This window comes from Vipera berus (assembly GCF_964194415.1).
Source record: "Vipera berus genome assembly, chromosome: 2".
Classification (NCBI taxonomy): Eukaryota; Metazoa; Chordata; class Lepidosauria; order Squamata; family Viperidae; genus Vipera; species Vipera berus.
In genome coordinates this window covers 72,936,410-72,958,605 of record NC_138203.1, presented here as the reverse complement: position 1 = coordinate 72,958,605, position 22,196 = coordinate 72,936,410, and the positions used below count along the sequence as shown (strand labels likewise).

At 39.1% G+C, this 22,196-nt stretch overlaps 1 protein-coding gene across 3 annotated transcripts in view; it reads left to right on the top strand.

Annotated features, from left to right (window-relative positions):
- Positions 1 to 512: 512 nt before the first annotated feature.
- LOC308661544 (histone-arginine methyltransferase CARM1-like) overlaps positions 513 to 22,196 on the top strand; it is a gene marked incomplete at its 3' end in the record, with an annotated part of 61,634 nt that continues 39,950 nt past the window's right edge. For 2 of the 3 annotated variants that reach the window (XM_081316511.1, XM_081316512.1), the window contains exons 1-2: positions 513 to 959; positions 18,574 to 18,699. In XM_081316511.1, coding sequence (XP_081172637.1) covers positions 794 to 959; positions 18,574 to 18,699 — 292 coding nt within the window. In that variant the 5' untranslated portion in view covers positions 513 to 793. Of the gene's footprint in view, positions 960 to 1,388; positions 1,562 to 18,573; positions 18,700 to 22,196 lie in introns of those variants that run through there. The other variant, XM_081316513.1, reaches the window with a different exon arrangement.

The following is a 22,196-nucleotide window of genomic DNA, read 5'->3' as shown; positions in this document are numbered from 1 at the left end:
GCCGGTAGAAATGTTGGAAAAATCCAGTAGTAGTAGTAGTTTACTCCAACTTAATGGAAGCCAGAAAAGTAATTAGATAGTTAGACCAGGGGTCTTCAAACTTGTCCCTTTTATGACTTGTGGACTTCAACCCCCAGAATTCCTCAGCCAGGAACGCTGGCTAAGGAATTCTGGGAGTTGAAGTCCACAAGTCATAAAAGGGACAAGTTTGAAGACCCCTGAATTAGACGGACGGATAGATGGATAAATAGCGGATGGATGGATAGACGGGATAACAGATGGACGGACGAACAAAGACAGACCGACGCGTGTACGCTGCGCACGCTTGTTGTCAGCGGCACGATTGGATCTCCTGGAGAGCCCACGTCTTCAGTTCCAAAGGCAGCCGGCAGGCGTCGCTCTTGACAACGGGAAGCGAGCGCACCGCAGCTCGCTTGACGTCCCCTCGGCGTCCTGTGAGCGCGCAAATCGTTTTTCGCTCGGGGGACCTTTTTTCCAGAGGAAGTGCGGGAAGAGGGAGGAAAACGGAGAGAGGGAGCCCGATTTGCTGCAGATGCCGAAGCCAGCGAGGCGGCATCTCCGATGGGGAGCTCGTTCGAAAGGAAAGCTCGCCGCTCGCCGCCTGCCTCGGCTCCCTTCCCGCCTCTAGCCTCGGCCCGCTCGCTCGAGCCAACCGGCTTGAGACGCCCCGACCAGAAGCCGCCTCGGCCGCTTCCCGTCTGCGGGCGCCGGCCTTTCCCGCCGCCTCCCCCGTCCGTGCCCGAGGGCGGCGGCGGCGGCGGCATCGGCATCCATGGCTGCTCCACCCGGCCAGCTTCTGCAGTGCAGCGTCCGGCTGCTTTTCCTCACTGAGGAGCAGCTCCGGGAAGGGTTGCCAATCTCCCAGCCCGCCCCGAAAGCCCTCCTCCGCCTGGAGCTTTGCGCGCGGGACGGAGGCGCCGAGGTGGCCGTGACAGACGGTTAAGTAAAGCCAGCGGGGCGGGCAGGTGTGGCCGGGCGGGGAGGGGCGCGGGAGTCGGGGCCGGCCGCGCGGAGCTTTCCCGGAAAGACGCGGGAGGCTTCTGGGCCCGGGAGGAGCTCCGCGGAAAGTTCCAGCGGCGCCTTTCGCGCTCTCCGGGAGCCGCTTCTTTTGCCTTCCTCTCTCGGCGGTCCCGAGGAGCCTCTGCGCCTCCTGGGCTTGAATCCTAAAATTGCCGAGGGGGAGCTCGGGAGAATGCGAGGCGGCGGCGGCGGCAGCAGCAGCAGCAGCAGCCGCCGGGCCTCTCTCATCTCCCCTGCCGGCTCCTGGCGAGGGATTGCAGCGGCTTTCTCTAGGCGCGAGGGGAACGGGGTCTTGCCGGTTGTGAGAATGCGGGCGGCGGCGGCGGGGAACTTGCGCGTGCGGGGTTTTCGCTCTGTGGGCTGATAGTGGAAAGCGGCCAAGGGTCCCCCGCGGGAGTAGAAGCCTTGCGTGGGGAACCCTCCCGTCCATAACTAATCCGCATCTGTATTGCTTGTTTGTTTCACGTGAGAATGCGTAGAATGAGAGATGCTAGAAGAGTTGGGCAGACAGTCTTAAAAGGTTTTATTATTATTATTATTATTATTATTATTATTATTATTATTATTATTATTATTATTATTATTATTATTATTTATTACTATTTATTACTATTTTATTATTATTATTATTATTATTATTATTATTATTATTATTATTATTATTATTATTATTACTACTATCCTAGATTTGTAAAGGTTGCCGAGATTTTCCCCGAGAACTTACTTGTGTTGTGTACTACTCAGACTTCCCAACTTTTTTTTTTTTACTTTTGAGGAGTAAAACAAAATGGTACAGCACAGAACAAGGGAGGATGGGATCCTTTGATTTGTTTCCGTCCAATCTGTGGTCCTTGTCATCTTTTGTCTCGTTTCCCCTTCTGTTAATTGGTTTTATGGTAATTGCCATGCTTTTGATTGTTGTGAGGTGTAGCCAGAATCATTGGGAGTCAGGCAGCATGCCAGTTTGATTAATAAATGAACAGATACAATATGGAAGATTACTTTGTAGCTCCTCTTAATATCCATAGTTGCTGCCATAGAATTGTTGCTATTTCTGAACTCTTACATGTGTATCATTTAAAATGAAATGAAAAAATAAACTATGGCATGTATGCAGGTCTTATTTCCCCCCCTTTCTATTACACATATTTGAGGGTTGAGCCCTAACATGTATACTTCTAGGAAGCAAATTGAGCTGCTGATCTTAAATTCCAGTGAGCATGAACTTTCACTGAGTTGTGTTCAAATTAGACACCAACTCCTAATTAAGCTTTGAAATGTAAAAATTGTTTATGAAAGGCATGGTAGTTCTATAGGTCAGATGTGCATTTAACTGTAATGTCTCATAACTGTTTGGTTATACCCAGTGCTTTTTTTGTAAAAGAAAAAGGTGCCGGAACTCACACATGTCATACAACCTGCCTTGCCTACCCTACAAGGTTCCATCCAAAAAAGGTGCCGGAACTCCGTTCTGAGCGTTCTATGAGAAAAAAAGCCCTGGTTATACCTATTCCAATAGTGAATGAACAGAACAAATCAGCCCGAACCATGCCAACTGGTCTCTAAGGACGTGTCCTCATGATGTTCCTTCTCATCCAAAGCCCACGTCTGAGGCCACCTAACTTTGTATTTATCTGATCTAGGATTAACACATTTTCTACCTTCTGCTGACACAGGCTGCAGAATTATGCACAATTTGTGGTGCTTCAGCAGCTACTGTATGTTAGAAGCGTTGACCACAGCCAGAATCGATCCTGGTCTCCTTTGCTGCTTTTAGCTGCTACAAGCAGATACTTTACCTCCAGTTCCTTGGAACTTCCCTCCATGCCCATTTTGATTTGGGAAGCAGGAATGATCAGGCACCAGGTGTTCGTAGAATCCAAGGTCTGGAAGGGACTTTGACAGTTTACTAGTCCAACCAGGCTCTTTATTTACACAGATGTAGCAGTCTAACATGAGACAGCTAGACGTGTACTTAAAAAAATGTTCTGGCTGACATGTAGCCTGCAGTGGTACTGAATGAGCAGGATCATCCTCTATCCGTTACTGGTTAATATCTCCCAGTCTCTTGTTTTAGGGCAGAGAGAGAGAGAGATAAGGAAGAGGAGACAGATGAATAAGAGAAAGCATGAGAGAGCAAATGGAAAAGCAGTGAAAATGTGTGAGAAAGAAGAGGGTAGAAGGATGAATGATGGAGAAAGATGAGTGTGTGTGTGAGAAAAAAATGACATAAGGATGAGCAAGAAAGAAAGATGAGAGAGAATAAATACAAGTAGGCCCACAGAGAGGGCCTCCTCAGGGTGCCTCCGGTCAGGGAATGTCGACTGGTGGCCCCCAGGGGGAGGGCCTTCTCTGTGGGTGCTCCGGCATTATGGAACCAACTGCCGGTTGAGCTCTGGATGGCATCGGACCTTCGCTCCTTCCGCCGCAGGCTGAAGACCCACTTATTTGAACTAGCTGGTCTGGCCTGATGGGGGAATATGGGTTTTTTAATGGGTTTTTTACTATTTTATCGTTGTTGTATTTTAATTGGGCATTGGTTTAATTTCTTTTTAATTTTTGTACTGCTATTTATATATGCCCTGTGAACCGCCCTGAGTCCCTCGGGAGAAGGGCGGTATAGAAATCGAATAAACTAACTATAACTATAACTTACAACAGTTCATTTAGTGACTGTTCAAAGTTACAACGGCACTGAAAAATGTGATTTATGATCGTTTTTCACAGTTATGATCTTTGCAGCATCCCCATGCTCATGTGATCAAAATTCAGATGCTTGGCAACTGGCTTGTATTTGCAACAGTTGCAGTGTCCCAGGACCATGTGATCACTTTTTGCGACCTGACAAGCAAAGTAAATGGAGAAGCCAGATTTCACTTAACAACTAAGTTACTAACTTATCAACTACAGTGATTCACTTAAGAATTGTAGCAAGAAAGGTCACAAAATGGGGAAAAAGTCAATTAACGAATGTCTCACAACAGAAACTTTGGGCTCCATTGTGGTTGTAAGAGAAGCCATGAATAATACATGGGTTGGGTGAGGGCTACAGTGTCCTGATCCCCAAGTCATTAAGGATTTCCCAGGAAACCAGGAGATGTGAAAAATCTCAATCTACCTTACAAATCAGATTCAGGCAGATGAACGTACTTACGAAAATAGTTACAGGCCTACCTTTCTGTTGGAACCTACCTCCTACCAAGTCCAGCTCATCCCAACACATTACAACAAATACATGTAATATTTTTCCTGCTAGTAAGAAATCACCTATTGCTTTCCTTAAATTTTCCCATATTGAGAGCATGAGGACAGGATCACTCACTGGCCTTGCAGTTAAGGGACAACAGGGAACAGGTGCCTAGAGAGAAAAAAAAATATGCTGGCAGACTTTGTGCCACCTGGAGTAAAGTTAAACTGCCTGTCTAGATGTGGCCATACCTCTCCAGGCTTTGCTATGTTTTTCGTTTAATATGTGCTGCCCGAGGGGACAATAGCAGAATCGATTCCTAAGTAGGCTGTTCCTGCAATTTGGAAAAATTATCTTTTTTTTCTGTAATGTGTGTGTTTTTCCCCCCCACTATGGTCTACAATTGATTGAGGCTTAATAGAAATGAGATCGGGTTCTCACATTAGCAGATGAGAAGGCTAGATGTATTGCTTTCTCCGTAGTGTTTGCAAGAGGTATACTCCATTTACTTTTAGGGTCAGCTCCGACATTTTGAACAACAAATCAATAAAATGAATTAACATATAACCAAACTACACTGTCCATAATGTCGGAGCTGACCCTGAAACTACATAGGATACACCTCTGCGAAGACACGGAGTGCTCTTAAAAGGCTTCGGATATTGTAATATACAAATCTGTAAAAACTGAATTACAGGCTCAGGCTCTGTTTCAAAGTAAAATCGGAACAGGTGCTTTGGAGCACGTAAACCCAAATGTAGTAGCTATTTACAGTTCTTTAAATCAGCAGTGACTTTTCCTGAGATGCTACTGTTGTCATCTGTAGCTGTCTCACAATTGTGGGAAAAGACAGGTGCTGTATGGACTCCATAACATCTTTTTTTTAAAAATCTTTGTCTACTTAGTTGATCCAGAAGTAAATTAGAGATGCCTCCAGTCAACCAGATTTCTGTATCGCTGTACAGTATGTTTTGTTTCAGGTCCTCAAGTGTTAAAATTATATTATTTTTCTAATGTTATGGTTGCTTTTGCTCTTGAGTAAAATACGGTAAGTTAGCAGCAAAATGCGAACGTGGATAATGAAGGAAGACAGCTACATCTGAATAGTATAGCAAAACTTCTCTTGGATGAGAAGTGAAATGTTTTCAAAGAAAAACAGGTTGCCTTGTGAAAAAGCACTTTTGGGATAACTATGACCTGGATGACTGAGAATCTCCATAGGTATTATTACTTTTACTTACAGATTTGCCTAAAGCCATCCTTGAGTCTTTGCCTGAGCTGAGTACTGAAAAAAATGTCCCGGGCACATATCCAGTATATTAGCCACTGAGCTGTGCTTCTGGAAAATAATAAAACAGAATGCAGCTGGTATAAAGGCCATCTTCTGTTTGCTGTGCATTATGTATGCAGTTCACAGATGCTGAGAAGAATGATGTTATCTCTGTGTAACTTGGAAAACTAGTGCCAAATTTTCTGTGGCTTTTGGAAAAAAAGACTGCTGCTATTTTGTGTTGTTGAATAGAGAACATGGGAAGCCCTTAAGGGTGATAATATGTTTCACAAAAGTAAATATTGAGCATTGCCTCCTATCCTGACTTCATAGAGTTGATGGGATTTTTAAAACAAATGAAGACTTTCTTTTAAATGCTTGTTAGAAAAAAATGAGACATTGAGTGGTCTGTAGAAAAAGTCCCATGGACAATAAAAGCCAGAAGAATGAGATTCAAGTATAATTTGTACTCTTTGGACTGCAAAATACATCTGGTGTCCTTATTGAAGGAGTCCCTCCTTGGGCAAATATGCTGCACCTATTTTTATTTGTCTAATTAGCAGGTAATTTTTACCTTTCCATCCGGCATTTTTTCTGTGCTGCATCTGATTTTTTTTTTCAACTTTTCTATTTCAGTATTCAGATTTGTTGCTCAGATCAAATGGCTATAGTCACAAGGAAATTTTACTAGCAATATAATGGTTGTTGCTGTTTTTGCGTTGTTGCTGCTGTTGTAAATGGATTTTGCCAACAGATATGAAGGACCCACAAACTGAGTTTACTGACAATGTTACTTGTTCAAAAGCCATTAATTGGAGACTTGGTTACCTGACATAACACAGGCTAAGTATGATTCTTCCAATCCAATCAAAGTTTCTTATTCTAAGAAATTGTTCTGCTCCAAAAGTCCTATAAGAATCTCCTCATGTCTCCTGTTGAGTCCCTGTTTGCTGTAAAAAAATTCCAGGATATTTGTTGGAAGTGTCCATTCTTTTCATATGGCTGCAAATCAAATCACTTTATCCTGTGTAGAATATACCCTTTCACAGAATGTACCTTTGAACATCCTTGTAGCCATGATGATCATTTGCTGGAAAAGATATGCTGTCTTCTGGGGGGGGGGAACCTCTCTGCTATTTCTGATGTTCTAACTGAAGAGCTGTATGGTTCCCCAGGAAACAACTCAAAAATACACATGTGCAGAAATCTATCAGAGGGTCTGTAGAATATTATGTTTCTCAGATTATCAGTGTGCTGCCACCACGTGGTTATTTGGGAAAATTATAATATGCTATCTTATCTCGGTCAGCTAACCCCTCCTTCCCTATGACATATTTCCTCCTCCTGACCATGTGTCCTACACCCCTCCCCTTTCTGGGATGGACTTCCTCCTTCTTTCTCCCTGGGGACTCTCCTCCTCCATAACCGAGACACACATGTGCTCCTCCATAACCGGCAGATATGTGTGCAGACACTGGGAGTCGTAACTGTCTTTTGACCTTGAATTACCGCCCATTTCATCATCTACCACACCTTGTCTGCTGTAATCTCATCTGCATGAATATAAAGGTATTTCTGGATGATCAAGGTATTTCATGAGTTCTGCTATCTGGAAGAGAGCTGTTAACAGTGATAACATCTGCTTATATAGACCAGCACAGGGGTCTTAACAAAGGGATCAATCACAATACAGCAGCTTGATCCAGAATACACAGAGAGTCATTCAGTTAGAGATGGAGATTTAGCAGTCAACCCCAATGAGCATGGAGAAATGCATGAATAAAACTTATTATAAAAGTGTATACTTTACAGTAGGCTGATTTAATAGAGCATTCTCCTGAAGCACTGAATTTCTTTAATGTTTCATGGGGGCATTACTGCCTTGTCTTCACTGCTAGTAGCATATTGCTGCATTAAAGTTTATAATCTGAAAATGCTTTACTTTGGGATGTTACCAAATGGAATGAATGAGAGAAGCAACCTAGAACTAAGGAGAAACTTCCTGACAGTTAGAATAATTAACCAGTGGAACAACCTGCCTCCAGAAGCGGTGAATGCTCCAACACTGGAAGTTTTTAAGAAGAGACTGGACAGCCATTTGTCTGAAATGGTATAGGGTTTCCTGCCTGAGCAGGGGGTTGGACTAGATGACCTCCAAGGTCCCTTCCAACTTTATTATTATTATAATAATTAGTACCTTTTTTAAATAAAATCCAACTCCTGTTGATTTAAGAAAGCTAGAAATGATATTATTAAATGGTTGCAGCTGCAACTCTCTCATTCAGAGTAGTCAAAGCAATAGATTTGAGTAACGTCTCCAGTTTTAACTTCACAAAAGTCATGGGAGGAGGAGCAGGAGGATCACTTTCCTCCAAGTGACCTCTCAGTCTGCGTGACATCCAAGTCAATCAATGTTCATCAGTAACTCTCCAGGATAAATAACCTCTCACTGTCTCCCTCTCCTGCAGGCTTCTTTCGTTGTTTAAAAAAAATGAAATGTTTTCAGAATGATTAAAAATCTACCACTATTAGTTGAGTTTTCTAGGAGATATTAAGGCAACTGAAGTCTCTTATTAGCAGGAACACAATCTTTTGATATTTTTTTTAAAGTGTACATCTTCTGGCTTGCTAGTGTAATAAATAGCTACCGTGATGTTACTGTTCTTTTTTTTGTTAGCACCTTCATTATCATTGGCAGTCATGATAATAGAGCATCAGGTGTTATACTACTCTTCGTCTCTTTCTTCCTTTCTGGTTTAAAGCCATTTTAGTAACCGCAAGGCTCCTGTCTTGCCAAACCTGTTTCTTTTCTAATGAGCAATTATCTATGCCTAAAGTCCCTCATCATCATATATTGGTAATGTGGACCATCTTGAAAAAAAGAAGCTTGAATTCAACTTTCTAAGAAGTTGAAAAGTAAAACATAAAGGTGATGTCAGAACTACTTACTGTTATCTTCAGAGAAGTAATGAAGTGCCAAAAGGTTGGGGAAAACATAATCTTGATATTCCAAAATAGAGGTATAGAAACTGGGAAATTACCATTGATTTATCATTGGTCCTGGATAAAATGCTAGAACAGACTTTCAACAGCATTTGTGTCAAAGTATGACGTAACCTTTAAAGAGGGTAAAATAAATGCATTTATAACCACTGTCAGAGATTAGAATCCTTTATCCTTCCTTTTTACCCTTTCTTTTTCCTTTCTATTTTCTCTCTTATTGACTATTCTTTCTTATTTTCTTTGTTTATTTCTACCATTTGCATTGTTTTTCTTTTGTTTAAAATTTAGTTTAAAAAAAGATACAGCTTTTAAGAAAGCAGCATGCATACCAACACTTGGTGCTGCCATTACTAGAAACCACATGGATTCATCAAAAACAAGTTGTGTCAAACTAATTCCACTCCCACCCCTCCTTGTTCACTCTCTGTGATAAGATGATTAGTTTATCAATAGAGCAATGAAATGTTATGGATAGTGTACTGTGATCTCAGTAAAGTAGCTCTGTCTATCATCATGTCTCTATGGAAAAGATGGATAAATGTGGCTAGCTTGGGATTCCAGCTGGTTAAACAACTCCATCCAAGGGATGAATGGTCTTGTGACATCCTGAAATTAAGTACCAGCTTGGATTTTTCAGAGCTCTATTTTTGTTGTTGTTGTTGTTAGTTGTGAAGTCGTGTCCGACCCATCGCGACCCTATGGACAATGTTCCTCCAGGCCTTCCTGTCCTCTACCATCTTCTGGAGTCCATTTAAGCTCACGCCTACTGCTTCTGTGACTCCATCCAGCCACCTCATTCTCTGTCGTCCCCTTCTTCTATTGCCCTCAATCTTTCCCAGCATTAGGCTCTTCTCCAGTGAGTCCTTCCTTCTCATTAGGTGGTCAAAGTATTTGAGTTTTAGCTTCAGGATCTGGCCTTCTAAAGAGCAGTCAGGGTTGATCTCCTCTAGGACTGACCGGTTTGATCGCCTTGCAGTCCAAGGAACTCGCAGGAGTCTTCTCCAGCACCATAGTTCAAAGGCTTCAATTCTTTGGCGCTCAGCCTTTCTTATGGTCCAGCTTTCACTGCCATACATTGCAACTGGGAAGACCATAGCCTTGACTATACGCACTTTTGTTGACAGGGTGATGTCTCTGCTTTTTAGTGTGCTGTCTAGATTTGCCATGGCTTTCCTCCCAAGGAGCAAGCGTCTTTTAATTTCTTGGCTACAGTCCCTATCTGCAGTGATCTTGGAGCCCAGGAAAATAAAATCTGTCACTACCTCCATTTCTTCCCCATCTATTTGCCAGGAATTGAGAGGGCCGGATGCCATGATCTTGGTTTTCTTAATGTTTAGTTTCAACCCAAGTTTTGCACTTTCCTTTTTCACTCGCAACAAGAGGCTCTTTAGTTCCTCTTCACTTTCTGCCTTATTTATACATTATTTTTATACAGCACCAGTTATCATAAACAATCTCAACTTTGCACACAGAAACAAGATAGAAAGATTCACTTCTGCAGCAGCTAAAAAGAAGGCAGTATTAATAGAATCAATGCATCTGGATCATGGGAAGAAATAGTTCCATTGTATAATGGGATGGTTAAGCAGCATTGGGGTATTTTGCTTAGTTCTGGCCTTTTAAACTAGAAAAGGTAGAGTAGGTTAATAGAACATCTGTCAGCATGATAAGAAACCAAACCCTATGAGGAAATTGCTGAAGGCACATTTGGCTTGTACAAGAAAAGACTAAGATAATATAGTTTTGTATAAATGCCGAAAAATGATGATTGAAGGAATGTACAGGAGAGGTGTTCGTTCATTCCTTGGAAAAGGTCCTGTGTAGAATAGATTTCTCCACTTGTATTCAGAAGTCCGTTTCTGATCTGATCTGCTATTTCCCCAATCCAAATGTCTGTATGTCATATCTATTTAGCACAATAGTCAGCTTCCATCATCTGGACATTGACAATAAAGAGTTTATGCTGAATTTGTATGATATATCATAATATATATTCAAAAAACCATTAATACACGAGAAGGCCATCTTGTATTTGCAAAGTTGATTAGAAATTCTGCAGGCATAAGGAATATGTTCTCCTAATAGTAACCTCCCATATGTGGGATCTTGCTGCAGTAGACATCAGCCAACCACCAGTACAATGCAGTATTGAGTCTGACTCTGCCCACTGCCATGTGTTCGATCCTGACTGGCTCAAGGTTGTCTCTGCCTTCCATCCTTCCAAGGTCGGTATAATGAGGACCCAGATTATTGGGGCCAATATGCTGACTCTGTAAACCACTTAGATAATACTGTAAAGCACTAGGAAGCGGTATATACGCCTAAGTGATATGGCTATTTCTATTATAATTATCAGTGCTTTTTTTGTAAAAGAAAAAGGTGCCGGAACTCACACATGTCATACAACCCGCCTTGCCTACCCTACAAGGTTTCATCCAAAAAAGGTGCCGGAACTCTGTTCTGAGCATTCTATGAGAAAAAAAAGCCCTGATAATTATCAGTTTATATTTGCATATAATTGAATTTTGAGTTCAAGGGGTTCTTTTATTACTTCATTTGATTTTGTAATTATTTTAAATCCTTTTAAGAATATCATATACTGTGTTAGGAAGGTTTAGGAAGCATATAAAACAGGCATGTCAAACTTGTGACGTCACGCAATGTATCACGACTTTTTCCCCATTGCCGGCAATGGGGTGGGTGCGGTTTTGGTGTGACACATCCGGCCCACGGGCTGGCAGTTTTGACATGCCTGATATAAAGTATATCTTTAAAATGATGTAAATAAAATAAGCTCTGTATCACAAAACTGAAAAGATTGGTCTCATATTATCCATCAGGGCAGCTTGATAAAAAAGTAGTCAGTGAAGATAAATGCACCAACCTCTTCATTCAGTGGGCATTTTTCCAGAGTATGACCAGTCTTAACTGCAAACATAAATAGCTCATTTACCTGGTGTATTTGCTATCCTGAGGCTCAACTTAATTATATTTGATTAATGTAGATAATTACAAAATTATTCTAAATTTCCTTATTGAGTAAAATAAGAGAATCTCGTATATATATATCTGCATTTGTTTTAATTTGGTACCTTTGCTTTAGCTTTGCCTGAAATAAACTGAAATTACTCGGCTATGCAAAGTCATGTATTTGAGTTCAGTGGCTGTATGAATCAAAATAACAGTTAAGGAAATCTTTGTTCTTTGTTGCTTATAATCTATTAAATACTCTCCTCACCCTTTTGACTAAATTGTGTAGTATCAGTGTAAAATATTAAGCTCCACAAGACTTTTGTCATTCCACTAAAATTGTTCATTTTGAAAATATATATGAACAGAACTGGAGAAGTTATAAATAAATATTTTTCAAGTAATGAATCTGACAGTTTTGGCAGGCTTCCCAAAAAAATAGAGTTTTAATTTCAAATACCACTGAGCTGTAAAAGGAAAGTTATGCACAACTTGTTCTTCAAGATTCTTGCATTTAGGCCTTCATCGCATGTATATTTTTGTACTTTATACTGGAAAAAAGCAGTCACTTTGAATTGTTGGAAAATATTTGAGGAAATCAACTTTATATCTTTCTGTATAGCTGTGCATACTTTTATTATGATTGTTAATCTGCTTTAGGAAACCTGCCATATATTTACAATATATATTAATGCTTGCTTATGCATTAGCAGACAACAGCAATTTTAGTATCTACTGTTTGCAACAATAGCAAAAAAAATCTGCCAAATATGGTAGAGAGTTTTAAGAAGTAGTATGCTTTAAAATCTAGCACATGTCAGAAACCAGTCCGTGAGAACAAGCAAAGCTCCATCTGCGGGATGCAAGCAGCATATGAAACCACGCCCCCTCTGTTTTACGTAAAAACCTCTCTTCATGGAACTGGTCCCTGGTGCCCAAAAGGTTGTGGGCTACTGATCTAGCACAGGGCTTTTCAACCGGTGGTACGCGTACCACCTGTGATACTTTGCCATGTGGCAGGTGGTACGCAAAGTGTAGTGGGGAAGGGGAATGAGCTGAAGTGACCCAAGCCTGAGGGAGAGGCAGCTGGAGCTGCAGGATTGTCGGGGCTTGGCAGAAGCCTCAGCAGCTCTGGCAGGGCTCCAGCTGATTGGCTCCAACTGATTGGTGCTTCCAGAAGCAGTGCGGAGCTGGAGGTGAACTGGAAAAAAAAGGGGAGGAGAGGAGAGGATATAAAAGGAGGTGGTTTGGATGGGAAAGGGGGAAAAAAGGCAACAGGGAAAGAGAAGGGAATGGAGAAGAAGCTATGGAAGGAGTGCTCAGCAGGCAGGGAGGAAACGGACAGGGAAGAAACAGCATCTGTTGCTGGAAGAAAAGGTCCCATGGTTCGTTTTCTCCAGCCAGGAGAATGCAATTAGCGCTGATGAAAAGCCAGGAAACGAGCATGTCGGAAAGGAGGTGGGTTTATTTTGGAAGCCAGTGGGTGAGGAATTCTGGGAGTTGAAGTCTACATGTCTTAAAAATGCCAAGTTTGAAGACCCCTGAGCTAGCTGGTAGTGGTGCTTACTAATAAACATGGATAAATTCATCATACATTTGTCAGTGCAAAGGGAAAGTGATTCAGCAAAGGAACAGCAACAAAAGAAATTAAAACTGGTACTTTTTTACTTTTTCCCTACAGTTTGTAATATTTTATTAGATTATAGAATAAAATATAAAAATACAAAAGCAAATAGTAGGAGACAGTGGGGAGGAAAAAGGGGGGGAAGTGAGGGGGAGTAGGAAAAAAGAACAGACTTCCTCTGTTGCAGTAGAAGGAAGCATTAACATTGAACCTCAACTTTTTACTTTTCCATATTATAAACTAGCCATTTCTATAACAACAAATGAATCTAATCAGTAAAACCCAAAATCCCTGCCCCCCCTTTTTTTTAGTCATCAAGTTTTTGACACCTTGCTACGCACTGGTGGTACTCAAATATTGTCATGTCCTAAAAGTGGTACAATCTGTGAAAAGGTTGAAATGCCCTGATCTAGCAGAACATGGAAAAAGTGACAATTTGCTGTCAAAGTGTATGGTAGTGTCTCTGCCTTGAAGCACATGTCAGATGGATTATGTATTTTTGTCCCAAAGTTCCTTTGTTTCTTTTGATAATATAATTTTATCTGATAAGAGTTTAATTTTAAAATAAAAAGCATATCCTAATTTTATCACAATTCTGATGTTTCTTGCAGCAAGAATTAATCAGTAGAGAGGTTCTCTATATATTACTCATTTGCCCCCAATTTCTGTTCTATCCATTCTTGAGCCACATTTAGTACATAATTCTTTTCCCACTTATACCCAACGAAGTAACAAATGTACCCTGGCAGTATCTTTTTTTCTTCTCAATCTCCATGATATTGCTTTTGTCTTTTTCCCAGGCCCGTGACTGAAATGCTCTTGAAGTGTACTTATCTGTATTATTGTTTAAATAGCAATCTCTCCTCTTAAATCAGAGCATCCAACAACAGCTGAAAGATATGTAAAATCTTTACACTTCGCCTTCTAGAACTTCAAAGCTGTTTCCAGCCATTTCAGATGATGTAGGTTTGGCTCTTGTGTCAGTTTCATCTATTGTTGTGAAGGAACATAAGTCTGCCCTTAGGAACAGAGAAAGAGAAGACCAGCCATTAAGGTAGGACTTCCAGGAAAGATTACTCAGTCCTGAGGAAAGTGAGAAGGAAACACAAAATAACCCCACCTTGATTTTCTTCAGCATAAGGTGGGGCAGAGAGAAATCCTGAATAGCTTTCAAGATTCTGTTATTTTAGTTTAACAATAAAGAGGATTCCTGGATCCCTGCCATGCCTGTTTCTTGACCTTGCCAACTTGAAAGGCTGATTGGTGTCATTCTGTTCTGGTCTCTGTCAAGAACTGTGCTCTACTAGTGATCTTTTAGACTTGCATAGTTGCTCTGGGGCAGTATTGTAGATATTGTATTCAATTGTTCTCACTGATTTAATGAAACATTGAAATAAAAATATTTCTCTGCTTTGAAAAGGTGGATCATACTGTATACTATTCTGGTAGCACCTGTATATTTCTTTTGCAACTGCTAAGGACCAGGATTTGGCTATCTCCTAAACTTAATGCACTGTAAAGTGTGCAGAATAGTGAGTTCAGTTCCCAATATAGGGTTAGAACCCCATGGAATAACATCTGGAGTTTTAATACAGCAGGACAGACGTGGATGTAGTGTCTCTTGGTGTCAGTGTACTGAAATAATGAAGTAATGGAATGACGGGAGGAAACCCCTTCCCCCTCCCACACTGGTTACCTGTATAAAGAGAGCAAATAAAAGGAAGAGAATTTGCTCACTTTGTGATTCCTTTTTCCAAAAAATCATCTGAGCTAGGTAGTTTTGGTTGCTGGAAAGGAACCTAGGAAGAAATCTAAAGATGATAGCTCTACCCTTTTCCTGCTGTAGCATCTCAATTGGCAGATTTTTCCTGCTGTCTCAAGACATGAAGGGGAGGGAGGACAGCAAAATCAGAAATCAACAAATCCCTGTATCTTCACATGTGAAATCAAGATAGTGCCAATTAGCCACCCATCAGGACAGCAAATGTATATCTAGTAGTTTATTAGTTCAAGGAAAAGTGAATAGCGCTTGGCTAAGACAGTGGGGAAATGCCCCATGTTTCTGTTGTTCTGAAGGAGGCAGTGAATCACACATTATTAACTTGGGCAAAGTTCAGTTTTCATTTATAGACTAAGAGAATTCCATCACACATGGAATGAAAAGTAGAAGAATCAACCATTCCTCCTCTTTTAGGAGGCAGTACATTCAGAAAAAAATCATTATTGCTAATACGTGGGTTAATGAAATGTATATAACCTGTTTTTAATTTCAGATGTTGCAATGCATATTGTCAGTGTAATATAATAATTCAGCAGTGTGGAAATTAATTAAAAAATCACAAAGAAAATACAGGACCTTTGACAACCCACTAGATGGGGGTGGTCTGCTATGAATAAAGAATTACTGTCCCCAAATTTTAGAGCTGAATATGAGAGAGTTCAAAGTAATCCTGATCACAAGAAGATTTTAAAACATTTTAAAAATATTTTTTTAAAAATGATGACATCATGAATATAAGCTTAAGTATAAGGGAAGGCTTAAGTTTATAGAGAGCAAGATTGTAAACCGTAACACAACACAACCCCCACCCCCACCCCTAGAAATAAAAACCCCAATGCAAATTCTGGCTTATTTTATCTATTGCTACTGTTGTCTTTGAATATTCTCAGTTATCCAGGTTGAATTATCTGGAAGTTAAGTCATGGCAACTAAACTTAATTGTTGGTTTGAGACTTTTCGCTGCCCATCCAAACAGTTTCTTCAGTCTGAACAAGTTGATTAGGGGAATCTGAGTAGGCCGAGAGTTGTTGGAATGTGCCTAAAATTCTTAGGAGTATTCCTTCACCAACCTCAGGGTTCCCCCACTCCCACATTGCATGGCAATATGTCAGTGAAGATTCTCAGTCATCCATTGCTAATATCACAAACCAACAACTTACAGATATTGCTACTGTTCTGAAGCAAGTTGGGCTACATCTATCTTCTTGTAGATTCCAGCCGTTCTTCTGAGGCTGTTGGAGAGATGAAAGTATCCTTCCTCAATGCCCTTCTTTTTTCTTATTCCAGTTTTTATAATTCTTCTGGCAAGAGACACAAGCTGTCCCCGTTGCTATCTTAGCACTAAAGCCATTCAAAAGTATTTAGTGGTATCATCAGAGCAAAGTCTGAATTTTAAGTTCATCCACATATCCTGTGACCAGATATTTGTATTCTATTACATTCTATTACATTATATTCTATTATATTACTAAAGGCTTCAAGCCCTCTTTTCATATGTGTCATGGGGAGGGAAAACGCTCCTAAGTAAGTGCTTTAAGGTTTTATGTATGCTTACGTTGCCATAGCTTTATCACTGGGGAACTGTAATTGGCTTTTTAAAAAAGATTTATTAGTGTAGCAAATATTGTAAAAGTTGAGACCTGAAAGAATTAAAGTGACCCTAAATCTGATCTGTCAATCAAAACTAACTTGGCAATATACCGGTAAGTAGTGGGCAGAAGGAATAAAACCATGGGAAAATCAAACACAATTCAGCCAATCAGGAGTGGGGGGAAAATCCCCTTTTAGGTAAGCTTTTAGAAAGAAGAAGGAGCAGCTCCATTTTGTCTTTGTTTCTTCTTTTCTCTCATGGAAAGAACTGAAGATTGGTCTGGCTCCAAGCCAAGTAAGCCAAATTCCAAATCCCCAGGCATCTTAGGTGGAAAATTCAAGAAAAAATGCAGCAATATAAAGAAGTCTGAAGCTAGGTGCATGTTATAATTTTGCATTGTATTTGAGCTTTGTGCCTTGGTTACACCTTGACTACTTGTGTGTGTACGTCAAGGTGTAACCAAGGCACAAAGCTCAAATACAATAAAGAATTTCATTTCTTAGAAAATGAGCACATTCATTCTGATAAGGAACTTAATCATCCATCATCATATCCCCTTAATCCTCTCATTCTGATAAGCAGAAAGTCCACCCTCACCAAAATCGGCAAACTACTCCATATAAACAGCAGGAAACCCCATGCTCACTTGCACTAACATTACCTAGTTGAGTAATGAAATGTCTCCAAGCAAGCAAGCAAGCAACCATTGTCAGATGACCATGGTCATCATTTTGCCTGCTTAAGACAGCTACAGAGAAAAGCAGGACAAGTGGTCTGCCAACTTCCTTCTCCCAAATAAACCAGTGCAAAAGCAGATTTCTTCTCTGAAGTAGTAGAATAGATAGTGATAGACGAGCACAAAACTTTCCCCAGAAGTGTGTGCAGAGTGCATACGGGGGTCTGGATGGAGATTCCAAGAACTCTTTCAAGGGAGCCAAAGAATCTAGTCCACCAACGTTGTGCGTGCACTTGTGTAAGGAAACACTATTACAAATGTGGTCAAAGAATATTTTATAATATTTTTCCTGGAGATTCTGTGGGGCTTATATTTGAAAAGACATGATAGGATTATACTATAAATTATCACTTGAAGCACCTTGATTGCAAGGCTTAATTAGATGATTTATGAAACACTTTCTGTTTTTTGTTTCCTGAGAAGTGATAGCAGCATGTTGATTCAGTAATGATTAATCAAAGGAATTAAAGAACAAGAAATGATAATTCTGTTATTGGAAAATATCAACTCAGTAGAAAAAAGCACTTATGTGATCATTTTTAAGTTTATCCATTTTTTATAATTTGCCATAAAAAAACTAAAGCTTTTGTAATTACATAAAAATTACAAAGGGAAGAAATTACAGTGATCTCATTTAGAAATAAAGGAGTTCTATACTAAATATTTATATGTAATGAGAAAAAGTTATTATCTTGATTAAGCTGAATTTCTGTAGAATAGAATTTGTATAGAATACAGGAAGAAAGTTCCACTATCAAAAATAATGAAACATAGCATGTGAGGGATGTTTGCATATGTTGTGGTAATGTGCATTTTAAAAGTTTATCTTTTGATAAGAATATCTGACACTAGTAACATATTGAAGCAGTTCCTTTTTTAAAAAAAGCTTGATGTTTGTTTTCCTTTATCATGGCAAGCACAGCATGAAGTGTGATATGAATTGTCTGCTTTTGCAACCAATATGGAAAAAAGTGCATCTCATTCAAGTATCTTCAGTTATTTTTTCAGCACATATACCTCAGTGCAATTATGTCCAACATCACGCATGTTGTACCACATTGACATTCTTCTAAATCGAAGTACTGTATCTGTGCATTCAATAGATTGTCTCTCTGTGTGTGTAATGAGAGAGAGAAAGAGAGAGACTGAGACAGAGAGAGAGAGCTTTTTGTAGTATGTGACATTATGCAACAGGCAAATGAACAAACCCAATTTTTCCAGCCTTATTCTCTCTTAATTAATTTTATGTAAATTGTGGTTATATATTTATCAACTGAAGTTTAAAAACCTTCCAATAAAGAATGTTATATATTGTTAATAAACACAAATATTCATGTGTTTTTGTTATAAATATTTTTTTTCTCCCTGCAGTTGATGGGGTGTGTGCATTTAAATGCTTGGTTAATAAAGATACTGAATATTGTCGTGTAGGAAAAGAGTCCATTTTGATAACACTTGGTTACAACAGCACCTTACTACAATTCACGTCACATTCTGGTAAGTGGCTGAATATTATATATACAGTATTTGAAGATTTTGTTTCCTTTGGTCTTATATTTGTTGAGGTCAACTCTAGGCCTTCATTGTCAAAGATTCTCAGGTGTTAGATCTGTCGGATCAACTTACTACTCACTATTTGATTGAGGACTGTAAAAAGGAAATGTTTCAAATATGCAAAAAAAAGACTAAAATTATTGTATGGGACTATCTCAGAACTAAATGCATTGCACTTAACTCTATTTCGATGGTCGTTCTTCTGTTACTTAAAAAGCAGTTATAGAAATAGATGGTTAAAACTTTCCCAGTTAGGCTTTGTTCTGATCACGTACATTCCTAAACTGATTGTTAATATCTCTGTTAGGAGAGAAATAATACAGGCAACCATTAATGTGCTCTGATGAAAAACTAGTGTTAGGATGTTCTGGGTTGAGTTATGGACTATTTTAAAAAGGGTTAACTTTATTCTCCCTTCTGCCTACTGATTTTCCAGCTTTATTATGGGTGTTTTCAATGTCAAAACACTGGAAGACTATTTTGTTACATGTGCCATGTAAATATATATATTATCATATAAAGCTCAAATACAAAATATTTAAGAGGGAGGGCAATAGGAGAAAGTTTTTAAAATTTTGAAAGCAGATTTAAAGCATTTTCATCATTTGTAAGGCTCATAGAATTGCATCAGAATCTGAACTTAGTTGTATCTACTTTTGTGGATATGCACAGCTGCTTCACTTACTTTCAACCCTAATGCCTTATACTTGTAGCATGAAGCTGTTCTTTTCAGCAGTAAATATCACTGAATTCATTAGAACATCATAAGGAAGGATGCATGGATGTGAACCCTTTAAACATCCTTTTACTTTTTCAGATCTAGTTTATTTCTCTTTCATGATTGTCATTAGGCAGCATCTGTCAGAACTAAAGCATATAATGCATACAAAGAAAGATAATTCAGTCATAGTTCTGGACAGCAAAATATATGTATTTTATTTATATTTTTATATAATGTCCAAAGATTGGAGTAGCTAGAAGGTGAAATAGGTGAAAAATATAATCTCCGGTTATATTAATATTAATTATTTGGGAATTATAGGTAGATTCAAAATATGGTGATATTAAGGCCTAACTGAAGTCATTTACACACACACACACACACACACACACACACACACACACACACACACACACACACACAGACACAGACGTAGACACAGACACACAAACACCTCCCCCCCCCAAAAAAAAAGTTTACAGTCCTCCAGTTGTTTATAATGGAATATTTCTGGTGATTTATTTGAGAATTGCATCACTATGCATTGCTTGAGACTTACTGTGTTTTAAATTTTCCACCTCCTGTTTTTTCCCTCTTTATTTTGACAACTGTTAGTCTGTCTTGAATTCATACAGAGGATTGTTATATTCCAGCAACCGGTTCCTGCCATTTAGACAGCAGTAAATCATACATAGCATTTTCTGTTTCCTGTGTAACATGTGTGCAACATCTGAATAGTGTCAAGCTGCTGGCCATAAAATAGATTTTTAGTGTGTCGAATGTATAAGAGTTGGTTTTTTGCAGAGTAAAACTATCCATCTAGATCAATTTAAGCAATAAAGTGCAGCCTATCTTCTACTAACAATATATTTTCCCACAATAGTCTAAATGTTCAGCAAGGAAACCAATTTCTGTGTTAATACTGGCTTCAGAAATTTTATGGAAATAAATATAAATGTGCAGATGGAACTATAAATTTATCTTGCCTTGGTAGCCAGTGGTTATTGATGGATGTTACTTATTTTCTTCTGAAGAAAATTTTTTAACTAGTCCTGGCACCAAGGGAAGGGAAGATCAGTTTTGGCTTTTGTACCATATTTAGAGACACATGAGAAGCAATAAGTTTCTGTTGCTTTCAATTCAGTTCAGTTCAATAATATTTATTTGGTCCACCATCAGCAAAATTTAAAAGAACAAAACAAGGAAAAAAACAGGGTGAAGCAAATAAATATAATAGTATGCTAGCAGCTAGAAAAATAAATCACAGAGTATATAACATTCACTCCTCTATTATTATGTTAATACAGTTGTTGCCCGGGTGATAAATCTAAAATATTAATAAGTATAAAAATAAAAATAAAAATTGCTATTGCTTTCAATAATTCCCTCAGGATTAAGTTATAGAGACCGATTAGAGTGAATGACTAAAAAGAGGGTGCACACATTGGTAGATGACAGGAAATGTCTCTCCTTTCTTGATCACGCCCTTAGGACTCCCTTGATGGAACTTCTGATTATGGGTTACCTAATACTTCATGCTACCCATACCACCTTCCCAGAGGAAGCAAATGCCTTGGCTCAGATCCTGCCCTCTTATGCCACCTGAGGGCCAGTAGGTTCTTTTAAGATTCAGAGACATACAGGTAATCCTTGTTTAGCAACTGCCTCGTTTAGCAAACATTCGCAATTACATCAGTGATGAAAAAGTAACTTTATGACCAATCTTTGCCTTTACAACCTTCACAGATTTCTAAAGCAAAGGTAGATCATAAGCCCAGTTGTAGTTTCACTTAGGACCACTTCACTTAATGGCTAAGTGGCCAGTCCCCATTGTGGTTGTTAAATGAGGATTATCTGTAGGTCAAACTATGGTGAAATGCCAAAAAGGATTTTCTTAAATATATATTAAGAGAGTTAGTTATAAAGGAAATAAATAAATATATATATATATATATATATATATATATATATATATATATATATATATATATATATATATATATATATATATATATATATATATATATATATATATATATATATATATATATATATATATATATATATAAAATAACTCATGTCTTTCCAACTTGCTAGGAGCTCCAGTGGTTCAAACGATCTGGAGACTTTTGCCATATTTTGTCAGGTTTTTTTAGCTATAAGGAGTATAACACCTGGTTTGATGGTACCTTGTATCAGTGCCTCAGTGACGTTCAGACAGTTGACCTTCTGCTACAGATATATTAAATAAGCCATTGTCTCTAGAGACAAGACCTGAGGATGTTGGGGAAAAAAATAACACCACTTGTCAATACAGGTAGTCCTCGACTTATGGCCAAAATTGAGCCCAAAATTTCTGTTGCTAAGCAAGATGGTTGTGGAGTTAATTTCGCCCCATTTTACCCCCTTTCTTTCCACAGTTGTTAAGTAAATCACTGCAGTTGTTATGTTAGTAGCATGGTTGTTAAGTGAATCTGGCTTCCCCCCATTGACTTTGCTTGTCAGAAGGTTGCAGATGGTGATCACATGACCCTGGGATGGACCAACTGTCATAAATACATGCCAAGTGTCCAAACTTTGATCACGTGACCATGGAGTGCTGCAATGGTCATCAGTGTGAAAAACGGTCATAAGTCTGGTTTGTTTGTTTTTTTTGGTGACATTGTCATGTCGAACATTCACTAATTGAATGGTTGAAAGCCGAGGACTACCTGTAGGT